The sequence below is a fragment of the Mobula hypostoma genome, chromosome 12 (assembly GCF_963921235.1).
Source record: "Mobula hypostoma chromosome 12, sMobHyp1.1, whole genome shotgun sequence".
In the NCBI taxonomy this organism is placed as follows: Eukaryota; Metazoa; Chordata; class Chondrichthyes; order Myliobatiformes; family Myliobatidae; genus Mobula; species Mobula hypostoma.
The window spans coordinates 95869449-95897100 of NC_086108.1; the positions used below are offsets into that span (position 1 = coordinate 95869449).

The window sequence follows — 27652 nt, forward strand, 5'->3', positions numbered from 1 at the left end:
TAAGTGACATTGACCGTGGAATGATTGTTGGTGCCAGACAGGGTGGTTTGAGTATCTTTAACTACTGATCTCCTGGGGTTTTCACACACAATGTCTAGATTTTACAGGGAAATGATGTGAAAAACAAAAAGCACCCAGTGAACTGCAGCTCCGTGGGCAAAAATGCCTTGTTAATGACAGAGCTCAGAGGAGAATGGCCAGACTGGTTCAAACTTCCAGGAAGGTGACAGTAACTCAAATAACCATGCAGTGGTGTGCAGAGAAGCATATTTCAATACACAACATGTTGAACCTTGAAGTGGATGGGCTGCAGCAACAGAAGACAACACTGGGTTCTATTCCTGTACCTAATAAAATGGCCATTGAGTGAATAGCAACAGTGGTGACTGAAATAGATGAACTGCAGGCAGTGGTTGAAAATATCTATCTAGAGCTTTGCTGATTTAAAAAAAATTCTATCAATACAACCTCTACTAAGAAAGGAGGAGGTAGCAATTTTAATACAGACCTGGAAGTTGCATTGTGGTAATGTAATGACCCTTGTTTCTAACCCCAAAGAAAATTGCTCCCATGGATCCAGCTGTCTGGCTTCTTACCCTATTACAGCAGGTTCAGAATTTTCTTATCGACCTGAGCCAGTGCATAAATCCTGAAGTTGTGGTCAACTTCCTGTTGCAGCTACAGTGAACGAAAACAGCTTCACGATGATAAAGATAAGATATAATCAATAATTTAGTAATTACCTTTACTTTGTAAAAATCCAGTGATTAATTATCCATTGTGCTATCGTCTCTGTGAGAAGGCTTCAATACTAACAAATTACTGGGCACTTTTGAAAGCTTTGAAAATCACGTGATATACTGGTATTGGTTCATTATTGTCACATGTATCAAGACACAGAGAGAAACTTGCCTTGCATACTGTTCATACAGATCAGATCATGACAGAGTGCACAGCTGGAATAACATAAAACGATATCAATAAAGAGTAAAAGCTACTGAAAAGCTGCAGTGGAGGTAAACAATAAAGTGTAAGATCATAATGAGGTAGGTTGTAAGGCCAAGAGTCCATTTTATTATACAAGAGGTTCGTGCAAAAATCATATAACAGGGGGATTAAAGCTGCCCTTGAGTCTGGCGGTAAGCGCCTTCAGGCCTTGCACTGGGGGTCTGTAAATATTCCTAACTTGTGTAATAAAATCCTACTGTTGTGTTACACAGAATAGGTGAATCTGGAGCCTCGTTTAAGCCAGACTAGATATAGGTCCTAGTGACCTTTATAAATGAATATTATGCATTAATTTGACCTCAGGCAGCCTGTCATGATAAGATTTGAAGTCCAACAGCAACTTCCATTTCATGGCACCTCTGATGTACAAAGTCCTCCAAGATGTTTTGCAAGAGCACCTTCAGACAAAAGCTGATACCAAAACACATTTGGAGAAACCCTTTCGAATTTGGCTACCATCCGCAGTTAGTTAACATTGCTAAGCTGATCTTAACTGACAGGTCCGCCAGACACTTCAGCACTTGGCAGACTAGGAACAGGCGAGGCGGTGTCATTACAGTAATCCTCCACCCAACTGTCCTCATGGCAATGTTGGACCCGACTGTCAATAAACCTTCGGCTGGAGTGGAGCTAAAGTACACTAATGCCTTATCGGATAGTCAGGGCCAAACGTTTATCTCAACGACAAATTAATTTTAAGCACAGACACTGAAAGAAAAAATAAAGAAAGTGGATCAAAAGTGATTGGGGAGAAAAGATAAAAAGCAAATAAAAATGCAGTTAATCTCTATGTATAAGTAAGTTATGATGTAAATGTATCTTCAAGCTTTCAATCGTTCCCTTTCTAGGCTTCCAAAAACCAGAAATGTTAGAATCATTCTGTCACAGAAAATGGCCCTTTGACCTACCCAACTGCACCAACTAACAAGCAACCAATTACACTAATCACATTTTTCCCCATCAGCTCCCCCGAGATTCCAGCACTCACGTACACACTTGCTCTTCTTCTACCTAAGGTTCCAATGCATGAGGCTCTGGCCTGGACTTACAGTGCATCAGTTTGGCACTCAATGCAATTTGTATATGAAGCTTACAACCTGAATGCATGTAAAGTGTTTCTTCATATTGTAGAACATAGAACACAGAAATCTACAACACATTACAGGCCCTTCGGCCCACAATGTTGTGCTGACCATGTAACCTACTCCAGAAACTACCTAGAATTTCCCTAGTGCATAGCCCTCTATTTTTCTAAGCTCCATCTACCGATCTAAAAGGCTCTTAAAAGACCTTATTATATCCGCTTCCACCACCGCCGCCAGCATTGCATTCCACGCACCCACCACTCTCTGTGTGAAAAACTTACCCCTGACATCTACTTGGTATTTATTTCCAAGCACCTTAAAACTGTGCCCCTTTGTGTTAGCTATTTCAGTCCTGGGGAAAAAGCTTCTGGCTATCCACATGATCAATGCTCTCATCATCTTATACACCTCTTTCAGGTCACCTCTCATCCTCCGTCACTCCAAGGAAAAAAGGCCAAGTACACTCAACCTATTCTCATAAGGTATGCTCTCCAATCCAGGCAACATCCTTGTAAATCTTCTCTGTACTCTCTCTATAGTATCCACATCCTAGTGACCAGAACTCCAAGTGGGGTCTGACCAGGTCTTATATAGTTGTAACGTTACTTCCTAGCTCTTGAACTCAATCCCACAGTTGATGAATGCCAACACACCATACGCCCTCGTAACAACCTGTCAACCTGCACACGAACCTAAGGACACGGACCTAGATCCTCCACACTGCCAAGAGTCTTACCATTAATATTATATTATACTCTGTCTTCAAAGAGTATAGTCTTCTAGAGTTTGCTTAAACATAGTCATGATGTCCACATTAAATTTCAAGTGGTCTGAGTGCAGAAAGTAGGAATAAGAAAATGCCATGCAGCCAGTCTGTGCTACATGACATATGAGTTTGTGCTTCAGACTAGATCAGACCTCTCCTTCAACTTCCTGCCTCCTTCCTTTGCACCGCACATTAAACCCTCTATGTCAGGAGGTCCCAACCTATGGTCTCTGGACCCCTTGGTTAATGGTAGGGGTCCATGGCATAAAAAGGTTGGGAACCTCTGATCTATACTAAACTCTGCTCAAGGCTACATTTAGAATAGTACCAATTTCAAACGGCCAATTCTTGAACTTCCTTCATGATTTAAAACTTCACTTTCATATGTGACTGTCAGATAGTAAACTAATTATTCTTTCTGAAAGACCTTTAATGGATGCTAAATAGCAGAAGTTTAAGGAGAGATCCCCGGAGATTCCACTGAATATAGGTACTGCAGACAGAAAAATCAACAATGTCAATTATAATTTCCCTTCGTCATTGGACGAAGCAACGATCAAACTTAATAAGGTTTGACTTGGAAGTAGAAGTAATGAATTCATAGTTTATTTCTTACCTAATCTAATAATGAAAAACTATTTCAGAAATTAATCTCCTCCGTGCATTGATTAATGAAATGGTGTTACATTTTTATCTGTGTTGTTTTAACACAACAGTTAATCTACTTAAAATAAACAGGGATTTTAACACAGTGTTGCAGGAAATCACTGTGGGCTTGCGAGAGGAAATCAAAGCCCCAACATTTTTTGCTTTGCATTCCTTTCATTACAGGGTAGGAAATATACATCTCCTGAGAATTTTCATTAAAAAAAACATTTAATATGATATGCAGTTTAGTTCTGTACCTACGGGAGGTGGTAATCAGAAATCTCAGATTTAAGATAATTGGCAAAAGAACTGCAGGGGAAACGAGGAGAAAGTTCTAAATGTAAAAGGGTTGAGTTGAGGGGGAGGAATTAAATTGTTTTTATTAAAAGGAGCTTTTAATTGGATGTGTCAATTAGTTCCCATCACACTGCATGAAGTGGAGCAAAGTAAATATGCTTCTCTGTAAGGCTGGCTTCATTTAATCTTCCTTGCCATGAATTCCTTACGATGACTCTCAGATTGATAGATTCATCTGGTTAATTTCAGAAATAAGTAGGTAAAAGGAACACTGTTTGACCTTAACAAAAATATCTTCCAACTTCCTCTGGGTATATGTATATATTGGAAGTGTGTTGCCATGGTATAATCATATTTGACCTTGAGTATTAAAAATAGATGTGAAATAATCTGTTTTTGACACCAGGACTAATTTTCAATGGATAGGAAGGTCAACCCATATTTAGCAGAAACAGAGCAAGACTTTATTCTATTTCTGTGATAAACTGCAACTTGCCTGATGTAGGAACCTGGAGTATAATGTCCACTCATTTCCTTTACAGGTGAGCCATGGAGGATATACTAATGCAACTATTTCTTGTTGCCAACTGAAATAGCAGCTTTTAACGCGGCAAACCTAAATTAACTGTTGGGTTAATTATGCCTCCCCCCTGCTCCCCACCATGCGTGAAGGTGAGGGTTTAACTGGTCAACGTTCTTTAGGTAACCAACACTTATGGATAGGTACCTACATGGTACCTACATGGTACCTACATAAAAAAAAATGGAGGGCTATGTAGGAAGGAAAGGTTAGATTGATCTTCATCATTACGTGCCTTGCCGTGATGTAGACAGTCATGGTCTCATGACCATGAATGTTCTTGGCAAATTTTTCTACAGAAGTGGTTTGCCATTGCCTTCTTCTGGGCAGTGTCTTTCCAAGACAGGTGACCGCAGCCATTATCAATACTCTTTAGAGATTGTCTGTCTGGCGTCAATGGTTGCATAACCAGGACTTGTGATATATACCAACTGCTCGTATGACCATCCACCACCTGCTCCCATGGCTCCACATTACCCTGATCGGGGGGCTAAGCAGGTGCTACACCTGGCCCAAGGTTGACTTGCAGGCTGGTGGAGGGAATGAATGGCTTTGGTAGAGATGCATCTTCACCCTGCCACCGGAGACTGATCTTGCAATAGGTTATAAGTTCAGCATAATGTTGGTAGCTGTTGGGTGCCAGGTGTATAGCTGCAAGTTCTAAATAACTACAATGTTTTTCCATGCACTTCGAACTCTATTTTAGGTGCAGATCTCCTGCTATTATTTCTAAATGTGCATTTTGCTCCTTTGAATCTATTCTATGGCGCAGTCATAGAGTGGAAAAACAGATCCTTCAGCCCAACTCACCAAAAGCCCTCGAAACCCCTTCCATCCAGGTACGTACATAGATGGCTTTTAAATGTTGCTGATTTGCTCGCCACGATCATTACTTCTGACAGCTCATTCCAAATACGCACCATGCTTTGCATAAAGAAGTGGCTCCTGATGTCTCTTTTAAACCTTTGGCTTCTATTCTTAAATCTTGTTTTTAGCGCCTCCTTCTGGGGAAAAAGACAATCTGTTTTCACCCCGTCTATGCCCCTCATGATCTTCTATACCTCAACCTTTTACATTCCAGGGGATAAAGTCCAGGTCTATGCAACCTCTCCTTGTAAGTCAAGGCCTCAAGTTCAGGCACCATTCTAGTAAATCTTCTCTGCACTCTTTCTATTTTAGAAGCACTCTTTCTTATAACAGGGTGACCGAAACTCCACACAATACTCCATGTGTGACCTCACCAATGACAAATATAACTGCATCGTAGCTTCCAAAACGCCACACGGAGTGCTCTGACTGATGAAGGCCAGTGTGCCAATGCCTTGCTTGGCACACTAGCTACCTTGACTACCTGTGATGCCACTTTCAACAAAGTACGCACATGTTCCATCTGTTCCATAATACTCCCCAGGAACCTACTATGCACTCTACAAGTCCTATCTCGTTTTGATCTTCCAAAGTGCAAAACCTTACCCTTACATGAATTGAAAACCATTTGACAATCCTCAGCCCACATGCCAAGCTGATCAAGATGCCCCCTGCAATATATCATCACATTCTACGCTATCTACAACGTTATCTATTTTAGTATCATCTGCAAACTTAAAAACCATTCAATAATGTACTTTCACATTCAAATTATTTATGTACATTAAAAACAACAAATGTCCAAGCACTGACCCCTGTGTTCTACTGAAGGTTTAACTTTGAAGCAGAGATCCAGATTTACTACATAAAATTTCAGATCCATGCTGTGATAGAACATGGAACATGGAAAAGCACAGCACAGGAGCAGGCCCTTTCGTGTATTATGTCTGTGTCCTTGAAGAATCCTTGAAAGTGAATCCATAGCCTCTGGAAACAGTTTAGTGTCGGGGTGAGCGAAGATATCCCCTCTGGGTTCAAGAGCCTGATGGTTGAAGGGTAATAACTGTTCCTGAACCTGGTGGTGTGGGTCCTGAGGCTCCTGTACCTTCTTCCTGATGGCAGCAGTGAAAAGAGATCTTTACCTGGGGTTCTTGATTATCGATTCTGCTTTCCTGCAACAGCGCTCCTTGTAGATGTGCTCAACAGTGGGGAGGGCTTTACGCATGATAGACTGGGGTGTATCCACTACTTTTTGTAGGTTTTTCCATTCAGGAGCATTGGTGTTTCCATATCAGGCTGTGTTGCAATCAGTCAGTGTACTCTCCGCCGTATATCTATAGAAATATCTCCTGCAGTCGTTGACATTTTCACCCTGGGAAAAAAACTGACTCTTCACCCTATTTAAGCTACTCATAATTTTATAATCTTCTATCAGGAATAAATGTATCAAGGATGTAGAATTCTATTCTGAATTATCTTTCATATCACTTATTGCAGTAGTTTTTGCATTAGATATAATTTAGTTACTCAGATTTAGCTATGAAATGTCATACAGGATACACGAATGAACCAAAAGAGTTTAAGGAAACAACCTTAAAAATAGAAACTAATTAACACCAATCAGATGAAAGCACCACAAGGAAGATGAGAAAGAGGGATGATTCATTTTCAGAAAGTCTGATTCCTAAGGTTGAAACAGTGATAACTAGAATCAAGGCATCTCCTCTATTAAAAAATAATCTCCAGGATGGCAGGACTTTATGACAGACAAATGGAATGCAAGTTGAGCTGATCATCCAGATGGAAAATAGACAAGCTTTAAAACTTCTGATGGACGATACATCAGCACGTCTTCCCCCATCCCAATGAAGAACCCTCCAGAGAATGATGTTTAGACCATCAGACTTCGGAGCAGAATTGAGCCATTTGGCCCATTGTCACCTCTGACATTCCACCATTTAATATCCCTCTCAATACTATCCTCCTATCTTCTTCCCATAACCTTTGACACCCTTACTAATCAAGAACCTATCAATCTCTGCTTTAAATATACACAATGACTTGGCCCCCACAGCCATTTTTGATAATGAATTCCACAGATTCACTATCGTCTGGAGAAAAAAAATTCCTTTTCCTCTGTTCTGTTTAGATTTCTTGCTTAATCAAATTACTGAATAAACAGATTAAATGAATGTTTACTATCTCTGGGTCTGTACTTGAAGGAGTTCAAAGGATGAGGCGGTACTTCATTGAAACCTACCAAAAGGCCTGGATAGAGTGGATGTAGACAGGATGTTACCATTAACAAGGGATTCTGAGGGCACAACCACAGAATAAACAGACGTCACTTTAAAATTGAGATGAGGTGAGGAATTTCTTCAGCCAGGAAACACATCTTACACCATTGGGGATATCTTCAAAAGTTGATGCCGCAAAAAGATGGCGTCCATCATTAAGGACCCCCACTAGTCTGGACATGTCCTCTTCTAATTAAAGAGGAAGTGCAGGAGTCTGAAGACACATACTCAACATTTTAGGAACAGCTTCTTCCCCTCCACCATCAGATTTCTGAACAGACAATGAACCCATGAACACCACCTCACTGCTTTTGCACTACTTATTTATTTTTTCATGGTTTTTATTACAATATATGGTACATGTTATGCTTTATAAAATATACCGTACTACTACTGCAAAAGTACAAATTTCACAAGTGTCCGTGTTAATAAACCTGATTCTGATACCTTTCATATGTAAAAATTGCTTCGCTTCATGCTCTCTTTTCAAAGACCATAAGACATACAAGAATAATAAGGCCATTCAGCCCATCAAGCCTGCTCCACCATTCTATCATGTCTGGTTTATTATCCCCCTTAATCCCAATCTCTTGCCTTCCCCGTGTAATCTTTGACTCCCTTACTAATCACAAACCTATTAACCTCCACTTTAAATATACCCAATGACTTGGCCTCCACAGTTGTCCGTGGCAACGAATTCCACAGACTCACCACCCTGTGGCTGAAGAAATTCCCCCTCATCTCTGTTCTAAATGGACATCCCTCTATTCTGAGGCTGTGCCCTTTAGTCCTAGACTGCCCCACTATAGCAAACATACTCCACATCCTTTGTAGTCGGTGCGGTCCCCCTTCATTCTTTAAACTCCAGTGAGTACAGGTGCAGAGCCATCAAATACTCTTCATACATTAGCCCGTTCATTCCCAGGATCATTCTCCTGAACCTTCTCTGGATCCTCTCCAACGCCAGCACATCCTTTCTTAGACAAGGAGCCCAAAACTGCTCACCATATTCCGAGTGTGATCTGACCAATGCCTTTCAACCATCTCAGTCCAGTGGAGGGACACAGCAACCACCTCCCACTGCCTTCCATAGAGGTCAGCCATAAACCTTTTGCACTGTTAAGCTTGGCTATCTCTGGATAAATCCATTAACCCTTCAAGAGCTTCAGTACATCAACCACTTATCATTAGGTTTGAAATGGAACTCACCACAAAGAACTGCAGGGTGTGGGCAGTTCAGAATAACAACCTTGTTCAGCATCTCTGGGTAATAGATGGCAAAACACCAGGCAAGCAGTCCACCCCAGCCATGGCCAACCAGGACACACTTCTTGTAGCCTGCACAAAAGGTTAAAAAGCAACGGTTTAGTCTGTGCGTGAGAGAAAAGAAGTGTAAGAAATGTTGATTAAAACCAGAAGCGTGACAGTGCTTAATTATCGGCTTTGTAATATTGCATCCTTTCTACAGATGTTCCCGAGATCGAGTTACATTTGGCTGCAGGCTTTGTTCTTACTAATTCTGTCAGTCTCTGCAGTTGTTGTGAAAGTGTCTCCATGTCCACATCCTGAAAGCCAAGTAAAGCCAGAACATGAGTTGTTACAATCAGCTGGTTCCCACGGCCGATATGTTGACTGGCTTCTCATAGGCTTGAGAATCTGAACCTTATTTTTCTGGGATTCTGTGGGATGAACACATTTAGAAATATATATCCTCAGGTCGTTGGGTTTCAGCAGGGAGATGCCACAAGCATGCATTCAGAATCGTACACATTTCACTGCCCAGATTTTCGGGTCAGTGGTGATCAAGCACCTAACAGTCACTCATCAGCTGAACACTTAAGCACAGTGTATTCTATGGGACCTCGAACGCGAACTTGAGGGGTAACTTTACTTAGGGTGAACTTCTTCACTCAGAGGGTGGTGCGAGTGTGGAAGGAGTTGCCAACAGAAGAGGCGGACGGGGGTTCAATTGCCAGGTACATGGATGGGAAGGATGTTCTATGAGTCTGTGGTGGCCAGTGTGATCATGTTTGCTGTTGTGTGCTGGGGCAGCAGGCTGAGGGTAGCAGACACCAACAGAATCAACACACTCATTCGTGAGGCCAGTGATGTTATGGGGTTGGAACTGGACTCTCTGACGGTGGTGTCTGAAAAGAGGATGCTGTCCAAGTTGCACGCCATCTTGGACAATGTCTCCCATCCACTACATAATGTACTGGGTGGGCACAGGAGTACATTCAGCCAGAGGCTCATTCCACTGAGATGCAACACAGAGCATCATAGGAGGTCATTCCTGCCTGTGGCCATCAAACTTTACAACTCCTCCCTTGGAGGGTCAGACACCCTGAGCCAATAGGCTGGTCCTGGACTTATTTCCTGGCATAATTTACATATTACTATTTAATTATTTATGGTTTTATTACTATTTAATTATTTATGGTGCAACTGTAACGAAAACCAATTTCTCCCGGGATCAATAAAGTATGACTATGACTATTACTATGGAAGGGTATGGAAGGCCATGGACCAGGTGTGGGTCGACGGGACTAGGCAGCATAACAGAGAGGCCGAAGGACCTGTTTCTGTGCTGTAGTGATCGATAAATCAATAACCAATCTTTCAAGAGCTATTTCATCCTGATATTTTCTGTCGGACTCATGGGACAGTGCGAACAGCCCAGGAATCGCTGGTGCTAGTCTCACTCACTGTAGGAAATATCCTCCCTACATCTACTTTGTCTGGATCTTTCACCATTTCATAGGTTTCAATGAGATTTCATTCCCCCTCCCCCCCCATCCTTCTAAACTCCAGCAAGTACTGCCCCAGGGCCATCAAATAGTCCTCATACATTAACCCTTTCATTCCCAGAATCATTCTCGTCAACCTCCTCTGAACCCTATCCACTGTCAGCACAATTTTCTTAGATAAGGGGCCCAAAACTGCTCACAATATTCCAAGTCGGGCATCATTAGTACCTTATAAAGCCTCAGCATTACATTCTTGCTTTTAAATTCTAGTCCTCTTGAAGTGAATGCTAACATTGCATTTGTCTTCCTCATCCCTGACTCAACATGCAAGTTAACCTTTAGGGAATCTTGCACAAGGACTCCTATTCTTTTGTACCTTGTATTTTTGTATTTTTTGCCCATTTAGAAAATAGTCTATGCTTTTGTTCCTTCTACCAAAGTGCATGGTCATACACTTCCCAACATTGAATTCCATTTGCCACTTCTTTGCCCATTCTCCTAATCTCTCTGTCCTTTTGTAATCTCTCTGCTTTCTCAACATTTCCTGCCCTTCCACCTGTCCACTCGGGATCAATAAAATATTTCTTCTTATTATTATTATTATTATGGTCCACTAACTTGGTAACAAAGCCATCAATTCTGTCATCCAAATCATTGACATATAACTCAAAAAGAAGTGGTCTCAACACTGATCGCTGCGAAACACTACTAGTCACCGGCATCCCACCCTAAAAGGCTCCCTTTATTCTCACCCTTTGCCTCCTGCCAATCACCTAATCCTCTATCCATACAAATATCCTTCCTGTAATACCATGGGCTCTAATCTTGCTAAGTAGCCTCATGTGCGACACCTTGTCAAAGGCCTTCTGAAAATCCAGGTACGCAACACCCACCAATTCTCCTTGATTATCCAGTGATTATGTTGCTTATTATTTCCTCAAAGGATTCCAACGGATTTGTCAGGTAAGATTTTCACTTTGGGAAACAATGCTGACTTTGGCCTATTTTATCACCTGCCTCCAAGCACCCTGAGAGCTCATCCTTAACAATCGACTCCAACATCTTCCCAACCGCTGAGGTCAAACTAACTGGCCTATCACTTCCTTTCTTCTGCCTTCTTGGAGTGACGTTTGCAATTTTACAGTCCTCTGGAACCATATCAGAATCTAGTGATTCTTGAAAGATCATTACCAATGCCTCCATGATCTCCCCAGCCACCAGAAAACAAATAATATCACAGATGAAAATCTTGATGAAGGGTCTTGGCCTGAAACATTGTCTGTTTATTCCTCTCCATAGATGCTGCCTGACTGGCTGAGTTCCTCCAGAATTTTGTGTGTGCTATATCACAGATGGACAACTGATAGACTGAGAAATAAAACCACCTGAAGTTGTATAATTTAATATTGAGACCAGAAAGCTGCAAAGTGCCCAGACAGAAGATGAAATGCTTTTCCTCACCCATGCTGGTACCTTATTGCCACAGAGTACTTGAGTCAGAGGAACACAGGGATGGAAATGTCAGGCAACAGGAAGCTTAGGATCCACATTTGGCTTCTCTGATGTATTTTGTGTGCGTATGTTATATCTGATACACACTGAGAAAAATGATACCTGATTATTGACTTAACATTGAGATCTAAAAGCTGCAATGTGCCCAGACTTTTTAAAAAAAAAGCAGTAATCTTCCCCCACACTAATAAATTTGATTAAGAAATTCAAAATGTTCAAACTGAATTAAATTGCAGCTTTATAAATTGAACATTCAGTCTGCGTATTGCAGATTCAAAATTATATGCAAAAATATGTATATAAGGGCCTTTCTCAAATTTGGTTTTATTAACAACTGCTTAATGGGGATTTTGGTGCCAATGGTAATTGTGCCAATCTAACAGGTTAAAACACAAGAAATTCTGTGCAGGATAGATTTGAGGGCTAGTCTAGGGAGGCTATTTGGGTGGAATTGAGGAACGGGAAAGGTATAGTAACACTTATAGGGGTGTATTATAGACCACCTAATGGGGAGCAAAAATTGGAGGAGCAAATTTGTAAGGAGATAGCAGATATTTGTGGTAAACACAAGGTTGTCATTGTGGGAGATTTTAATTTTCCACACATAGACTGGGAAGCCCACACTGTAAAAGGGCTGGATGGTTTGGAGTTTGTAAAATGTGTGCAGGATAGTTTTTTGCAGCAATACATAGAGGTAGCAACTAGAGAAGGGGCAGTGTTGGATCTCCTGTTAGGGAATGAGATAGGTCAGGTGATGGAGGTATGTGTTGGGGAGCACTTCGGGTCCAGTGATCACAATGTCATTAGTTTCAATATAATTATGGAGAAGGATAGGTCTGGACCCAGGGTTGAGATTTTTGACTGGAGAAAGGCTAACTTTAAGGAGATGCGAAAGGATTTAGAAGGAGTGGATTGGGACAAATTGTTTTATGGGAAGGATGTAATAGAGAAATGGAGGTAATTTAAAGGTGAAATTTTGAGGGTACAGAATCTTTATGTTCCTGTTAGGTTGAAAGGAAGGGTTAAAAGTTTGAGAGAGCCATAGTTTTCAAGGGATATTGGAAACTTGGTTCGGAAAAAGAGAGATATCTACAATAAATATAGGCAGCATGGAGTAAATGAGGTGCTTGAGGAATATAAAGAATGCGAAAAGAATCTTAATAAAGAAATTAAGAAAAGCTAAAAGAAGATACGAAGTTGCTTTGGCAAGTAAGGTGAAAATAAATCCAAAGGATTTCTACAGTTATATTAATAGCAAAAGGATAGTGAGGGATAAAATTAGTCCCTTAGAGAATCAGAGTGGACAGCTATGTGTGGAACCAAAAGAGATGGGGGAGATTTTGAACAATTTCTTTTCTTCGATATTCACTAAGGAGAAGGATATTAAATTGTGTAAGGTAAGGGAAACAGGTAGGGAAGTTATGGAAAGTATGATGATTAAAGAAGAGGAAGTATTGGCGCTTTTAAAGAATATAAAAGTGGGTAAGTCTCTGGGTCCTGACAGGATATTCCCTAGGACCTTGAGGGAAGTTAGTATAGAAATAGCAGGGGCTCTGACAGAAATATTTCAAATGTCATTAGAAGCGGGGATGGTGCTGGAGGATTGGCGTATTGCTCATGTTGTTCCATTGTTTAAGAAGGGTTCTAAGAGTAAACCTAGCAATAATCGGCCTGTAAGTTTGACGTCAGTGGTGGGTAAATTAATGGAAAGTATTCTTAGAGATGGTATATATAATTATCTGGATAAACAGGGTCTGATTAGGAACAGTCAACATGGATTTGTGTGTGGAAGGTCATGTTTGACAAATCTTATTGAATTTTTTGAAAAGGTTACTAGGAAAGATGATGAGGGTAAAGCGGTGGGTGTTGTCTATATGGACTTCAGTAAGGTCCTTGACAAGGTTCCACACAGAAGGTTAGTTAGGAAGGTTCAATCGTTAGGTATTAATATTGAAGTAGTAAAATGGATTCAACAGTGGCTGGATGGGAGACGCCAGAGAGTAGTGGTGGATAACTGTTTGTCAGGTTGGAGGCCAGTGACTAGTGGTGTGCCTCAGGGATCTGACATTAATGATCTGGATGATGGGGTGGTAAATTGGATTAGTAAGTATGCAGATGATACTAAGATAGGTGGAGTTGTGGATAATGAAGTAGGGTTTCAAAGCTTGCAGAGAGATTTAGGCCGGTTAGAAGAGTGGGCTGAAAGATGGCAAATGGAGTTTAATGCTGGTAAGTGTGAGCTGCTACAGTTTGGTAGGACTAATCAAAACAGGACATACATGGTAAATGGTAGGGCATTGAAGAACAGAGGGATCTAGGAATAATGGTGCATAGTTCCCTGAAGGTGGAATCTCATGTGGATAGGGTGGTGAAGAAAGCTTTTGGTATGCTGGCCTTTATAAATCAGAGCATTGAGTATAGGAGTTGGGATGAAATATTAATATTGTACAAGGCATTGGTAAAGCCAAATTTGGAGTATTGTGTACAGTTCTGGTCACCGAATTATAGGAAAGATGTCAACAAAATAGAGAGAGTACAGAGAAGATTTACTGGAATGTTACCTGGGTTTCAGCACCTAAGTTACAGAGAAAGGTTGAACAAGTTGGGTCTTTATCCTTTGGAACGTAGAAGGTTGAGGGGGGACTTGATAGAGGTATCTAAAATTATGAGGGGGATAGATAGAGTTGACGTGGATAGGCTTTTTCCATTGAGAGTGGGGGAGATTCAAACAAGAAGACATGAGTTGAGAGTTAGGGGGCAAAAGTTTAAGGGTAACACAAGGGGAACTTCTTTACTCAGAGAGTGGTAGCTGTGTGGAACGAGCTTCCAGTAGAAGTGGTCGAGGCAGGTTCAATATTGTCATTTAAAGTAAAACTGGACAGTGGGTTATGGGCTGAGTGCAGGTCGGTGGGACTAGGTGAGCGTAAGCATTCGGCACGGACTAGAAGGGCCGAGATGGCCTGTTTCCGTGCTGTAATTGTTATATGGTTATATGAATTTACTGCAACAATTAAAGCAATTATTACCTCACTGAAAGATTAGGAAAATGACATACGAGGCACAGAAAATAACGCGCATGAACCTTGTATTCTTTGGAATAGTCACCCAAGGAAAATATTGAAGTTGTGAATTTTTCCACCTGATATTCAGTTTAAAAATTAAAATACTATTATATTAAAATAATATGCGAGACAGTCCCCCGATTATTGATTAGTAGAGATACAGCACTGAAATAGGTCCTTTGGCCCAAGTTGTCCATGACAACTAAGATGCCCCATCCAAGCTCGATTGTCAGAGTTTGACCCATATCCCTCTAAACCTTTCCAATCCTTGGATCTGTTTTTTAAAAACTTGTTAAAGTACCTGCCTGAAACTTCTTCTGGCAGCTCATTCCACGTACACAGCACCCTTTATGTAAAAAAAGTTACCCTCAAGTTCTAATTAATTCTTTACCCTCTCACCTTAAATCTATGCCCTCTAGTTGTTGATTCACGAACCCTGGGAATAAGACTGAATGTGTTCACCCAGTCTATACCTTTCATGATTTTATATACTGCACTTCCACCAGATCACCTCTCAGTCTTCTTCACTCTGAGGAACAAAGCACTCACCTGTCCAACCTCTTCCTGTAATACAGCTCCTCAAGTCCTGGCAACATCCTTGTAAATCTTTTCTACACTCTTTCCAGTCCTATAGCATCTTTTCTATAGTTGAACGACCAAAACTGAACACAATACTCCTCATGTGACCTCACCGTTTTCTTGTAAAACTACGCCATGAACTTCCAACATTTATACTCAATACCCTAACTTGTGAAGGCCAGTATAACAAAAGTCTTCTTCACCACCCTGTCCACCTGTGACACCAGGTAGTGTTTAGACTGAACACTTCAGCAAAACTTTTCCTTAATCAGTCACCCAGTCTGCAAAGGACATTTTTCGACTTCCATGGTCTATATCAGATGTATTCCCCATATGATGCTGATGGAAGCAGTGTTCTAAAACATTGTAATTGTGGGAGCGCAGTTTCCTCACTACTGCCATTGAACTAGAATTGCATAAAACTACTTGATTGGGGTTAACTCAATTAATGAACTTTGAAAATTTGGTCCCTTTTTAGAGAATACAGAACAATATAATTCTAATTGCTTGGAAGAAGCTTTCCGCCTGAAGCATGATTAGAAATTTGCTCTTTATTTTAACATAATTGTGAACATTTATCTACTTAAAGCGGAAAATGAAACTTTGCCTGCACCCATTTCATTCTAACTGTGAAACAATTTGAAGTTTCATAGATCCGTAGTTTAGACCCCAGTTCTTCAGTCTTCAATACACTAAAAAAAATCACTACAGATCAATGCCAAAGTGTAAAGTGGTAACCACTGGCACTGTGTCTGCATTTTACTGAAAATAGAGAGAGAAAGAGAGAGAGAGGGAGGAGAGAGGGAGAAAAAGAGAGAGAGAGAGAGAGAGAGGAGAGAGAGTGAGCAAAAGAAAGAATAAGAATTTAGCAGAAAGAAGGAAATGAGGGGAGAAAATACTAAACCTTCTGGTGATTCAGCACAAAATTGTACGCCCCAGGGAAAGCAGATCAGACAGCCTGTTGAACAACTCACCCAGGGAATCCACAATCTCCTTAATGTCGGTGATCAAACAATCCAGTTGGTAATTTTCACGACCGATGGGTGCGTCAGATTCCCCGTATCCCCGTAAATCAACTGCGATGACTCGGAATTCGCACTTAAACTCTTGAAGCTGATAGCGCCAGGAGAACCTGAATTGGAGAGTAACATTCTTATAGGGTTACTCGAGTTGAGACATGCTGATACATTTTCAGACCTTTAATCCACCTAAAATTTTAAACATATGACAATTTTCTTTTCCTGTACAAACCCTAGACTTTCTCATGTACCCAAGGGGAAACAGCTGTATTTTTAAATAAGTAATCTGTATTTTGGAGGTCCATTAATACAGCCTGGTGTTCAGAAGTAGCTGAATTCTAACCACCTGACAGGTCCAGAGATTCAGCTCCTCTTTGTTATGCTTGCAGTATTTGTTTTGCCATTTCGTTCTCTTATGGCTTCCGAACAATTTGAAACCTGTAGGGGTACACTCAGGAGGACATGAGCACAAGATATTCTGCAGATACCGGAAACCCAGAACAGCACACACATTCAGATCCTGATGAAGGGTCTCGGCCCAAAACATTGACTTTTTATTCCCCTCCGTAGATGCTGTGTGACCTACTGAGTTTCTTCAGCATTTTGTGTTTATGTTCATGAGGAATCCTTTAGAATGATACAATCATCAAGAGTAACAGTCATTTAATTTTAGAACTTACTGATTGATTGGTTTTCTGTCGCAGACATCCCACCTCTCCCGGAAGTTCCGGGAGTCTCCCGCATATTGATAGTGGCTCCCTGATGCCCGGAAATTATATACAATATCCCGCAAATCGATTTTTTTGAGAGGGAGAGGGAGAGCAAGCATCCTGATTGGTCTCTCTTCATGCTAAGTAGACCTACCTATCAGTTTTCTCTGTTGGTGGGCTTTACAGTCGACCTCAAAAATAATGACAGTGTTGCTCACTGCACTGTTTGCAACAGTGACTTTTCTATTGCCCATGGTGGGTTAAAATGTAAAACATGTTGAGGTGAGTTTAACAGGTGTCATTCGATCATTAGCATAGCTAACGTTATTTAAACTAGCTGGCTGGCTGCTAAGGAGCTACTCTATTGATATCCTACGTGATGATGCCAAACTCCCTGTAGACTTGCTAAAAGTTGTAATAGAATAAACATGATAGTATAATATAAGTACATATTTTAATGTCACATTTTCTGCATATACCCAACTTGGTTTACAGATTAGACAAAATCACTAAACAAAGTATTACATACATCCTTGGAGGTCAACCGGGGGTGGGGGGGATATGGGGTTGTGGGGGAAGGGGCTGCTACCTCCCTGAAATGGTGGTGTTACCATTTGAGTTTTTGTCGGGTGGGATGTCTGCTGTCGTATCCAATGGTAACAGTCCAGTTGTTCTGTTGTGCAACACTAAGAAACTTGGTGTGGGAGAGTTTTTAAATTGGCAAGCCATTGCGCTGGGCAGTTAGTTCTACTCTCTCTACCTCAGAAGTCTGGGTCCAGTGGTGTGCGTAGTCGTTACAACTGTGGTCTTCCTTGGTTGCAGTGGATGATCATCACTTCTTCTGTGCCTTGTCCTGCCCTTCACCTCCATGAAATGTTGCAGAACCACCTTCCTGGCTACTGGATCTCACTGTTGATCTCACCTGCACAGTCCACCAGAGATGGTTTTGCATGCTAAGACAGGTATTCCCCTATGTCACTGATGTATGAGGTCCACCAGCTACCCTCACTCGGTGTAGCCTGCCTTTCAAAGTGATATTACCAACATTTTGTGGATGTGAAATTATTTAAAACTAACTTTAGTTTCAAATTTACTGAATTATACAATAATTAATATCAATTCCACCCCCCCCCCAGCTTCAAATCAATTGAAACACTGGGTATAGCTGCTGTTTAACTTCAGACCTATTCTCATTAGTAACTGTGGTGCACTACAATGATCAATCCCACAGTTCCAAAAATTCCTTTAACATCTGAGGTCCATCCATTGCAAACTTTTCCCTGTGATGTTTGTAAAGAAAAATGTGTAACCTAGAAACAAGGTTGAGTCATGGGCATTGGTTGGATTAGTGATGGCATTTGAAAACTCAACCAGGATTGGTCAGATTAACTAATAAAGAATCTTCTGATTGAGACACTGGACAGTTGAGGTCCTTGCATATCAGAGGATTATGGTTTCAAGACATCGGAAGTTTGAAACCATCTGAGGGTCAGGACCGTCTAATGATTGTGGTGAGACTGTGGGACTGGACTGGCCAGAGCCAATGACTCAAAGAGAAATTATTTTAACTAGAGACACCACATCAACTTTAGATGTGGCCTAAATAAAAGAGGATAAAAAGGCTCGATTTTCAAAGATATTTAAATTTTGGTTTATAGGATATAATCTGACTGAAAATCAAAGAAAAAAACTTCAGATGCTGGAAAGGTGAAATAAATCCAGAAAAAGCTGGAAACACTCAGCAGGTCAGGCAGCATCTGTGGAAAGTGAAACAAAGCTAACATTTAAAGTTGAAGCAAGCCCCTCAAAGGGTCTCTGACCTGAAATATTAACTTGGTTCCTTTTCCCATTCACGCACTGCCTGGCCTGCCGAGCACTTCCAGCATTTTCGAATGTCATAAACTCAATCTGACTGGTTGGGTCAAATACTTTATTTCAGTGTTTCAATTTACATATAAGTTACGTGTAATTTTCCATATTCAATAGCTTATTTTGGATTGGAAAGTTTAATTAATTGCAGAATATACAAACATTTTTGTTAGGTAATTCAACTTCAAAAATTGCTAACAATTGTTACAAGTGGTATTCTGGAAAGGTCAACTCTATTCAAGTGAATATAATCAGCAACATAATAAATTGAACTGAAATTCTAATGTGCACAGTCTTGGGAACCAGGAATGTTTAATTTTATTTCAAGTTATTCAGAGATACTGAACGGTATCGGGCCCTTTCGGCCCAATGTGAGAGGAAACTGGAACTTCTGGAGCAAATGTATATGGTCATGGGGAGAATGTACGAACTCCTTACAGAGCCACGAATTGATCCTGGGTCCCTGGATCTGTAACAGTGTTACGCTAACTGCTACACCAGCACGTCACCCTGTAATTAACATCAATGTTCCTTTAAATGAACTTTAATCTCAAACTTACAAATAATTATAGCTAAGGCATTGATACAGTTGGCCACTCATTTCAATTCTACTTCCCATTCCCATTCAGCCATGTCAGTCCATGGCCTCCTCTACTGCCACGAGGAGGCCACACTCAGGTTGGAGGAGCAATACCTTATATTCCGTCTGGGTAGCCTCCAACCTGACGGCATGAACATCGATTTCTTGAACTTCTGGTAATTGCTCCCTTTCTCTTCATCATCTCCCATTCTTGCTTCCCTCTCACACCTTCACATCTTACTTGCTCGTCACCTCCCTCTGGGGCTCCTCCCCCCTTCCCTTTCTACCGTGTTTTTCTGTCCTCTCCAATCAGATTCTCCCTTCTTCAGCCCTTTATCTCTTTCACCAATCAACTTCGCAGCTCTTTACTTCACCCCCTCCACTTCCCCCGGTTTCACCTATCACCTACCACCTTGTATTTCTTTGTCCCTTACCCACACTTTCTTATTCTGACTTCTCCCCTTCCTTTCCAGTCCTGATAAAGGGTCTCATAAGAACATAAGAAGTAGGAGCAGGAGTAGGCTATCTGGTCTGTCGAGCCTGCTCCACTGTTCAATAAGATCATGGCTGATCTGGCCATGGACTCGTCTCCACCTGCCTGCCTTTTCCCCATAACCTTTAATTCCCCTACTATGCAAAATTCTATCCAACCTTGTCTTAAATATATTTACTGAGGTAGCCTCCACTGCTTCATTGGGCAGAGAAGTCCACAGATTCACCACTCTCTGGGAAAAGCAGTTCCTCCTCATCTGCATCCTAAATCTACTCCTCTAAATCTTGAGTCCATGTCCCGAAACGTCGACTGTTAACTCTTTTCATTAGATGCTGCCTGGCCTGCTGAGTTCCTCCAGCATTTTGTGTGTGTTGCATTGAAACAGGAAAGAGACCACTTAGTTACTGTTATATTACTGTGAGTAAATCTTAATTTTTATGCTCAATTTTACATGCACATGATACAAGTTAGCTTATTCTTATTGACTATGATTGTGGTACATCTGAGTGCTACAGGATGTCATATATAGGTCACTTGACTTTAAATATAGAATGCCCTTGTATTACAGTATTTTATGTAGGACAACCCTTTGTAAATATATTGCAAAGGTCATTGCACTCTATCCGGATATGAAGGCCATCTTCTTGTTAAATATAGATTGACTCACTATCAGAGTCTTGTGTCCCAGGTAGTAGTATATCAGGGGACAGGCGGAGTAATAAAGACAGCTGCCTCATAAGACTAATTCACCTGAAAACTGGCAAGAATAGAGAAATTTTATTTAAACACACAATGAGCAAGAGATTTTCCAATATGTCTGTTCTTGGAATGTAACTTCAACAGCTAATGGTGAACTGTGCATGCAAGAAAGAGCAGTCAGCTAATTAAATTGCTTGGAAAATGCTTTAATAGGCAGGGCAAGAGACGGCCACAGTTTTGTCTAACTAAAGTGTTCAGCTGATAAGGAGCACAGAGATACAGCAATCTTCGTGTTTTCAGAACAATCACTGGCACATGTCTCTCAGCTCGGCTGGATCTCCTGGAGGTCACCCACTTCAACTGAACTTCTAATTCTGATGAGTGAGCCTATGGCCTCTTCTACTCCACGATGAAGCCACTCTCAGGTTTGAGGAGCAACACCTCACCTTTCGTCTGGGTGGCCTCCAACCTGATGGCATGAACATTGATTTCGTTAACTTCTGGTAACTTCTCCCCTTCCCTCTTCTCTCATTTTTTCTTTCCCCATTCCAGCTCCCCGTCACTTCTTTTCTTCTCATCACCTGCCTATCTCCTCCCTCTGGTGCCCTTCCTCATTTCCTTTCTTCCATGGTCTACTCTCCACTCCCATCGGATTCCTTCTTCTTCTACCTATCTTTATTTCTCACCCCCACCACCTACCTTCCCCCTCACCTTGTTACACCTATCACCTTTTGGCTTGTGCTCCTTCCCCTCCCTCACCTTCTCATTTTGGTTTCTACCGCCTTCCTTTCTGGTCTTGATGAAAGTTCTCGGTCCAAACTGGCGACTGTTTATTCCTCTTTATAGATGTTGCCTGACCTGCTGAGTTCCTCCAGCATTTTGTCTGTTTTGCTGTGGGCCATATTTATTTAATACTACAGAGGAAGGTTCTGATAAGACATAAATTCTTCTCCTCTAGTCCATTGAAATTCAAGCCTAAGAGATCTTGGCTATAAACTGCCAGATAGAATTTTGTTATTTCACTTCTAGGCCAGTGCAGATGTTTGCAATAGCAAACTGCAGGTCTTGATAACAATAATCAGGTGTTCCTGAGAACTTAGATTCTTTCCAGCTGCTAAACCTTTTGTTTGGCTCACTTGACCATTGAGCTAGACGGAAAGTGCAGATCAATGGACAACTTGTAATGGGAAAGATGCTGCAACCTATAAAGTAGATGTTGCTGAGCAGCATCAATGCCCGACTAGTATTTATTATTTAGAGATACAACATAGTGACAGGCCCTTGCAGCCCAACAAGCCCATACCGCCCAACTACTCACGTGTCCAATTAACTTATTAAACCACACGTCTTCGCACTGTGGGAGGACCTGCAGAAAACCCACGCGGTCATGGTGGGGAATGTACAAACTCCTTACAGACAGCGGTGGAATTGAACTGGTCTAACTGGTTTGTGACAGGGTTACACTAACGGCTACGATACCATACTGCCCCATCTTACGAAACAAATTGGAAAGGCCAATTTCACTACAATGGTCATTCTTGAGGGAATAAAGTAAGCCCCACTCTATTGTTCATGATTATCAATAGCTTTGAAGAATTATACTCCTTTTGTGTTAGGGTTAGTGCTGGGGTTTACATCAGGGCTCATCATAGTAGAGAAATCCTTCATACACCCACAATTTCAGCTTTATTTTACTTTATTCGATTTCAGCTTTATTTGTCACATATACATCGAAACATACAGTTTCTTGCATTAACAGCCAACATACTCAGGGATGTGCTGGGGGCAGCCTGCAAGTATCACCACATATTCCAAGGCCTACACAACATGTTCACAAAGTTACATGTGTACAGCTTTGATGTACGTGTGATAAATAAATCTGAATCTGAATCAATCTGTGTGCATTCACCATGTGCTTTTCATCCAGCAGGCTTCATCACAGACTAAAGGGGATGACACCAGCAAAGCCTGGCCTAATTCTCAACATAATTGATAAAAGTGAGAGCCAGTGAAACTGACCCAGGTTCACAGTTCTATATGAATGGGGTATTGACATCGCTGTACAATGATCACTTCATAATCAATTTCAGGAAAAGGTTAGATTCTCAATAAGGTCAGAATACTAAACACTCTCAAATTTCTTGGATAGTGGATAGAAAGTGCCACTGGGTTAAAAGCTACTTTAAGTAAAGGATTTTCAATTTAAATAAAGTATAGGCACAATATTACGATTTGTACAAATATCAAGGATTGGGCCAGTTTTATCCTTCAACAGCTTTCTGGATGGTGGATTATGATGTTGGATTGGGGTGTAGAATTGTTAATTTTACCTCTAGTTTAACTTCCCTATACTTGCTTGTATTTTTATATAATCTCCTATATACATGTAATTCTTCCGTAATTACGGTACAATTGCTTCTGTACTTTTCTAGAAATTTCTTGGTTTTCTGTGGCAGATGCCACGCCACTTGAATCTGGCCATGTTATAGGTTGATTGTTCTCACTGGAATTTGCGGTTATCTTTTGTCTGGTATGAGATGAACACGAGTACTTTTTAGTTTGGTCTTTTCTTTGTACTCTTGACTTTTCTTCTTCTTGTTCCTGTTTGCTCTTGTAAATTAAAGGAGGAGGAGGAGCTTAGGAGGGTAATGGCGCCTAAGAGCGAGTCCTTTGCTTGCATCTTCCGAAACAGCTCCATTTCCATCTTTAATATCTCTATTTTTCCCTTTCAGGATTCTTTTGGAAACTCTGACCTGGAGTTACACGCTGACTAAAGTTCTTTGTGGGAATGGGACCCGTACTTAGGGTTTCACGAATGGCCGTTGTTTGGCATGCCAAGGGCTTGGCCTAAGAGCCTTGCTCACCTTCGGAGGACTGAGATTTTGTGGCTCTGGAGATTGGGGGAGGGGGGAATCAGAGGTCGGTGTCCGACCAGAAGACCGGTGCGTCATGGCAGATGGAAGATCTAAGGCTGTGTGCCTAGAAACCTGAAATCTTAGGGCACAGAGCCCGGAAAAAGTGACACAATGGACCTTTAACATCGTAAACCAGCGAGTGTTTTGTTATGTCTCCCCTCTTACTGTGAAATGGAGACAGCTCTTTCTCCCTTATTAGGGAGAGAGAGAGCCTGTGGTGTGGTGAACAAATAGTCTTTGGAGTACTGCAAGTCTGTGTCTTTGCCGTTGCTTTGCTCATGTTGACTGCTTGGTGGTGGGTGCCGATACTTTTTTTTGCTGGTGGGGGGAGGGGGGGATCGCTACTTGCTGCTGCTTATGTGCGGGAGAGAGTGAAGCTGGGGAGGACTTTGGGGTTCTAACATTTAACTGTCATACATTCTTTGGGGGCACTCCTTTGTCTTCGTGCATGGTTATGAAGAAAAAGTATTTCAGGATGTATATTGTATACATTTCTCTGACATTAAATGTACCTTTAAAACTTTTGAAACCTTTGAAATAAAATGGCCATAAGCAAGAAGTTTTATGCCTCATTCTTAACTTCCAAAGAAGCTATGGATCACAAAAGTATCAGGAGCCAACAGTGGAGTAGTCCACAGTGGAAACAACCTTCTCATTATGAACTTGCACTGCACTCCTTCTGTAGATTTTACATTTTATTCCGCATTGGTATTGTTTTACCTTATTCCAGCCCAATGCACTGAGTAATGATTTGATCTGTAGGAACATTATGCAAGACAAGCTTTTCATTGTATCTTAGTACATATGACAATAATAAACCAATAGCAGGTTTTGGTATGCTGGTCGGTGGAGTGAGTGCAAATGTATCTGCTTCCTGAAAGAACGAGCCTACTGGATTTGAATGCATGGACCTCTTTGCTAGGGAGTTTACCACCAGGTTTGTTTGTCTGGAAGGAAATCCTTTCAAGAGCATAATCAGAAGTCTACTAAAGCACAAGGTGTACCTCTACTCTACTCACATGTATCAGACTGACAATCGGAAAGGAAGGAGCAAGTCAGGATCCTGTTGGATGAGGATGGAGAGAGGGGAGAAGTTTACTTCCCCGCCAATGCTCGGAGAATACTGAAGCACCAATTCTATGGGCATGAAGAGACATGATGGTACCTGAAATGTCTGCAACAGCTGGCTGTACTGCAAGAGGTCCTTCAATAAAGTTCCCAATTCTGATGTTTGGTCTGAACAACAACGGAATCTCTCAACCATGTCTGTGTCCTTTTATGCATTGAGTTGCTTCCACATGATTGGCTGATTAGATTAGACCATAAGACGTAAGAGCAGAATTATGCCATTAAGCCCATTGAGTCTGCTCCGCCATTCCATCATGATATTTGCAGTAATTAACATTGTGTCTAATTAAGTGGCCACCAAGTGGTCTGCGAGTAACAAGGGTGAGAGTAGCTCTTTACATGTGAGTCTTCTCTCAAATGGTGCACAGCACACAACGCCACATTCTTCCAGGTCAAACATCATAATAGCTGCAGCTAAAGCAAAGAGTGAATGAGCATTTAAGAATATGTTATTATATTTAAATATGAAAAATATACTGCTTTGGACCACAGTTATCACATTACATCATGAGCCACGGGTACAGCGTAGAATATAACAGCTGCTCTAACATGAACTTTGGAAAGGAAAGCAATCAATGTCGACACTGGGATCAGGTTAAAAATCATATCATTTTACAAGGGGTGATTGATAAGTTTGTGGCCTAAGGTAGAAGGAGTGAATTTTAGAAAACCCAGCACATCTATTTTTCAACATAGTCCCCTCCTACATTTACACACTTAGTCCAGCAGTCGTGGAGCATACGGATCCCTTCTTTGTAGAAGTCGGCGTCTTGCATCTCCAGAAAGTGGTCCACAGCAGGGGTGATTGATAAGTTCGTGGCCTAAGGTAGTAGGAAATGAGTCGTACAGCTCTCATTACATGCACAGGCAGGTCAACTCTTTGAGTGATTATGCAGAAAATTTGAAATTAATAACTCATCTCCTTCTACCTTAGGCCATGAACTTATCAATCACCCCTGCTGTGATCAACTTTCTGGAGGTCCAAGACACTGACTTCTACAAAGAAGGGATCCGTATGCTCCACGACCGCTGGACTAAGTGTGTAAATGTAGGAGGGGACTATGTTGAAAAATAAACGTGCTAGGTTTTCTAAGATTGACTCCTTCTACCTTAGGCCACAAACTTATCAATCACCCCTCGTAAGTGCACTGAAGAAATAACTTTACCCCTTGATTCAAATTGCCATGCACAATAACAGAATAGAATGTAGATCGCAGTAGTTTCACAAGAGGTAAAAACTTTGTGAGTTTTACAAATGAATGGAAGGGTGGGTTAGTAAGTTTGCAGATGTCATGAAGGTTGGTGGAGTTGTGAATAGTGTGGAGGGTTGTTGTAGGATGCAGTGGGAAATTGACTGGGAACAGAACTGGGCTGAAAAGTGGCAGATGGAGTTCAACCTTAAAACTATGAAATGACTCATTTTGGAAGGTCAAGTTTGAAGGCAGGCTATAGGGTCAACAACAGGATTCTTGGCAGTGCACAGGAACAGTGAGATCTAGGGATTCACATCAATAGATCCCTCAAGGTTAGTAAGAAGGTGTAAGGTTGCTGGAACTGAGATAATGTTGCAGCTCTATAAAATCCAGGTTAGACCACACTTGGAATATTGTGTTCAGTTCTGGTTCCCTCACTAGAGGAAGGATGTGGAAGCTTTAGAGAGAGTGCAGAGGAGATTTACCAGGGTGCTGCCTGGACAAGAGAGCATGTCTTATGAGGATAGATTGAGTGAGCTAGGGTTTTACTCTTTTCTGCAAAGGAGAATGAGAGCTGACTTGATAAACGTGTAAGATATTGAGGGGCATAGATCGAGAGGACAGCCGGAGACTTTTTCACAGGGCGGAAATGGCTAATACAAGGGGGCATATTGTTAATGTGACTGGAGGAAAGTACAGTATAGGGGAGATGTCAGAGGTAAGTTCTTTACACAGAGTTTGGTGGGTGCATGGAACGCACTGCCAGCAGTGGTGGTAGAAGCAGATACATTAGGGACACTTCAGAGACTCCCCTTGAGTAGGCACACGGATGACTGAGAAATAGAGGGCTGTGGAGGAAGGAAGGGTTAGATTGATCGTAGAGCAGGTTAAAAGGTGGCATAACATCGTGGGCTGAAGGGCCTGTACTGTGCACAATGCTCTATGTTTTATGAATCAGAAAAGAAGGAAAATCATTACCAGAACTCCGGGAATCCATGCAGCAGTAGCATTAGTGGTTTTCCCCTTTCTCCTGCAGCAACATAGTGGAATCTTAATCCAGACTCCTGGAAATTCAGACAGAGGTTGGAAACCAATTAGAATAAGTCAACAGTTTTACAAGTGAGAGTGCATTTTTTTTTACTGTTTCTGCACAGACAGGTATGACTTTATCCTCTCCACAGAGTGTACAGTTACCAAAGTACACCAACTGCATTGATAGATCAGGTCGCCAGGAGAGAATGAAACTGAGAAGCAAAGAATTGTTATTCTTCCTAATCTCTAAGGGGTCAAAATGGAGGAAAGCTTTCAGTCGATTAACAACCACTCATTAACTGAGAGCATTAACAAGGCTTGTTTGGAGACACGTTTAGGAATGTATTCTATTTTACAGAATGGTCCAACGAGCCTGCACTACCTGATTATACCCACGTGAGCTACTAACCTACTAATCCAGATGCCTTTGGAATATGGGAGGAAATTGGAGCACCTGCAGGGGTACATTCACAGGGAGAGCATACAAACTCCTAAAGACAGTGGCAGGAATTGAACTTGGGTCACTGACACTGGAATAGCACTACACTAACACTACACTACCATGC

At 41.4% G+C, this 27652-nt stretch overlaps 1 protein-coding gene across 1 annotated transcript in view; it reads right to left on the bottom strand.

Annotated features, from left to right (window-relative positions):
* ephx4 (epoxide hydrolase 4) overlaps positions 1–27652 on the bottom strand; it is a 78640-nt gene that overhangs the window by 25365 nt on the left and 25623 nt on the right. Inside the window, exons 2-4 of the mRNA XM_063064661.1 lie at positions 27033–27118; positions 16423–16580; positions 8758–8886 (exon numbers count right to left, since the gene is read on the bottom strand). Coding sequence (XP_062920731.1) covers positions 8758–8886; positions 16423–16580; positions 27033–27118 — 373 coding nt within the window. The remainder of the gene's footprint in view (positions 1–8757; positions 8887–16422; positions 16581–27032; positions 27119–27652) is intronic.